Source organism: Neophocaena asiaeorientalis, unplaced genomic scaffold, assembly GCF_003031525.2.
Source record: "Neophocaena asiaeorientalis asiaeorientalis breed wild unplaced genomic scaffold, Neophocaena_asiaeorientalis_V1.1 scaffold160, whole genome shotgun sequence".
In the NCBI taxonomy this organism is placed as follows: Eukaryota; Metazoa; Chordata; class Mammalia; order Artiodactyla; family Phocoenidae; genus Neophocaena; species Neophocaena asiaeorientalis.
Genome location: NW_020175675.1, coordinates 3,658,766 through 3,665,382, shown reverse-complemented (window position 1 = coordinate 3,665,382; position 6,617 = coordinate 3,658,766). Strand labels below are relative to the sequence as shown.

The 6,617-nt window shown below is 36.6% G+C and overlaps 1 protein-coding gene across 1 annotated transcript in view; it reads right to left on the bottom strand.

The window, feature by feature from the left end:
- Positions 1-6,152, bottom strand: part of LOC112390838 (serine/threonine-protein kinase MRCK alpha-like) — a 51,628-nt gene extending 45,476 nt beyond the window's left edge. The window contains 5 exon segments of the mRNA XM_024731916.1: positions 1,360-1,507; positions 2,891-3,016; positions 3,392-3,485; positions 4,383-4,494; positions 6,140-6,152. Of these exon segments, the coding sequence (XP_024587684.1) occupies positions 1,360-1,507; positions 2,891-3,016; positions 3,392-3,485; positions 4,383-4,494; positions 6,140-6,152 (493 nt within the window).
- Positions 6,153-6,617: the final 465 nt, after the last annotated feature.

Below are 6,617 nucleotides of genomic sequence, written 5' to 3'. Positions count from 1 at the left end.
TTTCCCACCTATCAATGTTTTGTTATCCAAAGTACCCCATCCACTTGTTCTGTGTAGTGAGCAATACTCTGGCCTTGACTTCTTTGCTGGAGCCTCAGCCCTGGGACCACCACCACCAAAGCACACTACATCACTTATCATACATTCAGTGCTTCCTACACCTCTCTTGAATTAGAACCTGTCTTGGTTCTCATCTTTGCAAGGGTACTCAAGTTCTCTTTAATTGTTTCTTCTATTGTCCATAAAAAAGTCCAATCACAAATATTTATAGGACAATTTTATTTACTTCCAGAGTTTTCCTATCCTGAATTCCTTATGAGCCTACTCCCTCCCCTCCAGAATATTCATCACTGGCGCAGGCTCAGAGTCCTTGGACTCTAATCCAGTCCAATGTGAGCCAAAAAACTGTGGCAAGAAGGGAAAGAGGAACTCAGACAGGTAGAAGCTCCACTAACACATTTGCATAAGAAGTGGCTTCTGTTAAGACAATAAAATATCCCTTCAGTTAAAGGTAACATCCACAGTTGTTTTTTATTAAATTCTCATATTATAAACACCCTCATAATGAAAAGAATCTCAGAAACCCATGTATTGAAAAGGGTGACACATTCTTAGCTTCCAGAGTCATGGGCAAATGTCAGGAAATCTTAGTGGAGAAAAAAAACGTTAACAGATAGTTGAAAATGGCTTAAAGTGGGCATGCGGACCCTGAGAAAACCATAATTCAAAAAGAGTCATGTACCAAAATGTTCATTGCAGCTCTATTTACAATAGCCAGGACATGGAAGCAACCTAAGTGTCCATCATCAGATGAATGGATAAAGAAGATGTGGCACATATATACAATGGAATATTACTCAGCCATAAAAAGAAACAAAATTGAGCTCTTTGTATTGAGGTGGATAGATCTAGAGTCTGTCATACAGAGTGAAGTAAGACAGAAAGAGAAAGACAAGTACCATATGCTAACACATGTATATGGAATTTAAGAAAAAAATGTCCTGAAGAACCTAGGGGTAAGACAGGAATAAAGACACAGACCTACTAGAGAATGGGCTTGAGGATATGGGGAGGGGGAAGGGTAAGCTGTGACAAAGTGAAAGAGTGGCATGGACATATATACACTACCAAAAGTAAGGTAGATATCTAGTGGGAAGCAGCCGCATAGCACAGGGAGATAAGCTTGGTGCTTTGTGACCACCTAGAGGGGTGGAATAGGGAGGGTGGGAGGGAGACGTAAGAGGGTGGAGATATGGGGATATATGTATATGTATAGCTGATTCACTTTGTTATAAAGCAGAAACTAACACACCATTGTAAAGCAATCATACTCCAATAAAAATGTTTAAAAAAAAATACAGAAAAGCGGAGGAGGATCAGGAGCATGCTGAGGCAAGTCTGAGGGAGTCTCCCATGTCTCCCATGAGGTCTCCGCAGCTGCACTTTGCCGTATCTCACTTTGCCTCCTCTTACAGCTCTGAACACACAGACCTGTGTTGCCTCGACTCTGTCCAATTTAAACAATAGCCGACTTCCCCATTGCCAGTGGTTTGTCTCATGCTGCAACACATGGGAGCATTCCAAAACTGGGAAGTGACTGATATGAATTGAAAAATTTTACCAATTACTAACATGTTTTTAGGAAATATATCATGATGCTGAAAAAAAGTAGTTCCACTGAAAGAGATTTGGCAACTGCATCAAGGTTTGTTTCTTAAGGAACCAAAATAATGGAGCCAATAAATGTGTATATATATTATTTAACTTTCAGTCTGAATTACATGCCTACTTTTGAGCAAATATGTGAACTGAGATGCCCTAAATATAATATGAAATAACATGTTTATTGTGGACAATTACACAGATGTTATTTGATAGCTCTTTACACTGTATCATTCACACAATGAGAAATGTCTTTTCCTTTTCATGTTTAATAAAGTATACTGGTCTTATAACTGGATCATTTGCAGCATATAAAGCTTTTGGCTTTTAATAATTCAACTTCTTGCATTGAAGTTGATCCACATGTTAACGATTACAGTTAAGTGAATAAGGCTTTAGGCATGAAAGTGGCCCTCAGAGGCTTATGTTTCTTCTCATCTCACTAAAATGACTCTTTTGGAGCACGTTTACATAAGAAATGGATGTCATATATATTTTTTCACACTGGTTTGAATTTTCTTTCTTTTATTCCTTTTACTCTCCAATATTACACCACCTCACCTACACTGATGTATTCATTAGCTATGTTTATTGTCTATTTGTATGATTATAGTATTATCATCCACAGTGTTGGAGTTTAATTTGCTCTATTTTTGTGGTAAGAATGAAACAAACTGCTTCACTAACCAGCAAGCAGAATGGAGAGAGGAGCCCTTTAAAAAATACACGTTGCAATATACAAGTTACAACCTATAATTAAAAATATGAGAAAACCAACCTCAGTAGACCCTTTAGAAGTTAAAGGTCTATGGGAAATAGGCCACATTTTGAGTTTACCTCATTCTATTTTCATTCAAAAAATTTTTTTTCTTCATATACGAGGTATTTCTTACTAGAGGATTTTGGGTGCCTGCGAATCAAGGAAATTTTAAAAATAAGGAGAAAACGACAGAAATGTCATTCACAGATGATTCAGTTTTCAGTATTATTGATACCATTTTGTAGAGATGCCAGAATCAATTAAAGCCTGTTGAAAGTATATATGTTAAAAGTAACTAATTGCTTTCAAATTTTCATTACTTTTCATTTCATAGAAAAAAGCTTTTCTTTAAAAAAAAAACACTAAACTTTATGTCATAGGAAGAAACTAAACACATAACTATGCTTTAAGTACTTTGCAACCAGATTGTAAATAAGTTGTTTTAAAAATGGTGTCAGTCAGTCTCACCAGTTTAGAGTGGCTGGAGCAGCCTCTGGGAGGATCTTTCTGGAAATTCGCTGTGAAAGCCGACTCCAACTTAAGCATAGCTGACATATCCAGTTTATCAAATCGCTCCATTGCCCCTGGCATTTTCTACAAAATCAGATAAGTAGGTTTTGATTTCCATCTTATACTTACAAAATTTTAAATCACTTCTAGAAAAACTTAGGAGGTGCTGGGAACCATTAGTTTTCTTGAATAGTAAATAGAAAAGCTGATTGTTAAATTGTATTATTTTCACTAAATTTGGGGATATTATTAAAGATTCATATGAACAGTCTCATTTTTCTGCTTATAACTATGATAGCTGCCTCCCCTCCCGAAAAAGCAGGGCTCATCTCTTATGAAAATGCATTTTTCAGGTTGAGATCTAGACAAATTGACATTATTCAGCAACTTTATTTTCATCATTTTTAGCTTTCCTTTTTTCCATTCTATGAGTCTTCCTGGGATGTGACTGACACTCACTCTTGCTCCTATAACCAAGCTGGAATTTCGTAAAGACTCCACTTCTTTGGTTTTTTCTAAGATCAAGTCCTGGGCATCCTTTTCATCCTTGTTGCTGCAATATAGAAAGAAAAAACAAATATTAAATGCAAACATGGAAAAAAATTAATCAACCTAAATGAGGATATGAGAAAGATACATGACAGCAAATCTTAGCATAAGACTATTTAAGGAGTCATAAATAATTTACAACCAACAGAAAAGAGTTAAAGTCTAGAGATGCTACCAAAATATATAGCCCTGGATCTTCACAATGCTCTTAGAAAATGTGAAGCGGCTGGCTGGATTTAAGAAACATTGGACAGGAGTAGACGAATTCCTAGGTTCAGACCATGTAGTTGGGGAAATCATTAATTCAGGGCAAAGACAGTTTTATGGACTTAATTAAGAAATGTCACTATTCTGAACTGTTTATTCTTAATTAGAGATTAATGTAAATATTAATGTAAGCACTGAAAATCTACACTACACCCAACTGTAATATAGCTTACTGGTAAGCATTATGTACAGTCTATACCACTTATTACTGTAACAGCCTTAAACCTCCATTCCCAGAAGGATCGCTCAGTTAATGAGATGGTTAGTCCCATCACTCCCCAGCAAGTTCTGTGCTGGCAAATGAAAACTTAAGTATAAGAGTGAACGAAAGAAACTTTTAGACATACAAAGAGGTAGATAGTTTACAACACACAAACTTTTCTGAAAGAATTCTTCCAGGATGTTCTCTAGTGCAAAACAAAAGCCGAATTCAAGAGAGAGGGAAACAGGATACAAGAACAGTGGCAACAACTATAATTGTAACTTATGATTAAGTCTAATATACTGTCAATAAATTATAATCTGGATCTAAAATCCCATATGATATCAGCATTAGATCTGGAGCGGAACTCTCAGAGTTCTGGGCCAAATGCAGGGAGAACACAAGAGCCCTACTCTCACTGTCTCCACTGGCCATTCAATCTTTGTGAAGCAGCAGTCATCATAGAATAATGACTCTGCTGGATCACAATCAACGCCTACCAGTAAATAAGCAAATTCTTCAAACACCTTAGAAAAGACGTGCCCTATAGAAACAAATTACACAATTTTGAATATTTTTATTGTTAATGAAAACTTAGAGCATCTTGTATCTTTACAGTAAGAGGTAATATCACAGATTCTCATATAACTGAACTTGAAAAATACATTTCTTCGAATCTGATCTCCAGAAACTCTTTTAGGCTCAATTATGATGTTTTTGTATTAAGTGTGATTATAGTGGAAATTTTTGAAATAAAGCTGCATCTCACATATACTTACATGTGATACATGATATGAAGGGCTTTCAGGAGAAAAAATATTTTCTTGTGTGGTTTTCCTGCATGTTAATAATCAAAGAAGCAAACTGAGCACAATGCTTGAACAAATTCTTACAGAATTTAAAAGGAAATAACTGCCTATGAACAAATCACAATTAAAAGAGTTTAGGCAAGACACAAGACAAACACAAACCAAAATATGTGCAGGAAGAAACAACAGTGAAACTAGTGTAGGCATTGGGTCACATATTCCTGGGAACCAATTTGGTTCTAGCTGCTAGGATTTATGTGAACCTAAGTATATTAAAAGCATCTCTGGGGACTTCCCTGGTTGCACAGTGGTTAAGAATCTGCCTGCCAATGCAGAGGGCACGGGTTTGATCCCTGGTCTGGGAGGATCCCACATGCTGAGGGGCAGCTAAGTCGGTGCGCCACAACTACTGAGCCCACGTGCTGCAACTACTGAAGTTGAGCACCTGGAGTCCGTGCTCCACAACGAAAGAAGCCACCGCAGTGAGAAGCCTGTGCTCCGCAAAGAGGAGTGGCCCCTGCTCACAACAATTAGAGAAAGCCCACGTGCAGCAACGAAGACCCAACGCAGCCAAAAAATAAATAAAAATAAGAAATAAAATTTTTAAAAAGCATCTCTAAATTAAGACACAAAATGGAGTGTTAATATGTATTTACCTGGCAGAGTAGTTAAAAGCATCTGAAATATATACATTCAAAAAATTGTGTGTGTGTATACGTGCATCAGAAGATAGATATATAGATATATAGATACATATATACACATAAATATTTTGCCTCATTTATTTTATCTCTTGTTCACTCTTTTTCTCCATATGTTTCTCTTTCTGAATCATTTGAATATAAGTCACAGACACTATGTTTTATTACCCCTTAACTACTTAAGTATAAGAACACTTCTTACATACTCACAGTACAAAAATAAAAACCTGGAAATCCAACATCGACACAATACTATTAACTAAAATATAGCTTATATTGTGGACACACAGCTTTTTTGTTGTTATTGTTAAATACACACCAAAAAAGAGTTAGCTTACAGAAATTGTCTTAATTTTTAATCTCAGTCAGAACTTGATAATTCAGGAAAGTGAGCTGAAGAATGTTTAAGAGTAATAAACACATGTAATTTCCTAATTCATTAATTTCATGATGTATTTAAATATAGTGCTACCTGTATTTCAAAGCACCATTTCCTGTTATAATTTGTTAGAAAAGAAAATAGAAATTTAGCGAAAAAAATAAGTATTCTTTTGAAAGCAGAAGCCCTGAAACCCAGCTCTAAGTATAAACACTATTTAGCATATATTTTTAAAAAGTGTAATTGAGTTATTACTGGTAAATTAATAAGAAAAGAACTGCAGACGTTGGCCTTAAGTACCTTCCTGAGGCATTCTGTAGGGGCATAAAATCATTCACCCTACAGAATAAGGGCGTTCTGTCCTTGCTCATAGTGACACAAACAGTCCCAGAGCTTCCCCTCCTGGAGATCTTGGTGGAGCAGGGAGGCCTGAAAGTCTAGCTCCAAGTCCTGCAACTGTCCAAAGGAGTTGCCGGTGTGAGGCCAACTGCTGCTCCCTGAGGCTGGAAGGATCCTGCCCCAGGATTCCAAGGAAGGCACTGGCCTCAGTGGCAGTTAAATGAGAAGACATAACTGCACAGGCTTGATGGGCATCCATGTATAATGGCCCATCTTGTGGGAAAGGAGGAAATCCTTCCCTGGATCATAGGGTGGGAGAAATCCAAAAGGACATTCTGGTGATGACATTGTGATACTGAATCATTCAACATAGCCTTTGAACTCTGAACTTTCATATACATATATATATATATACAAAATATATATGATCATATATATA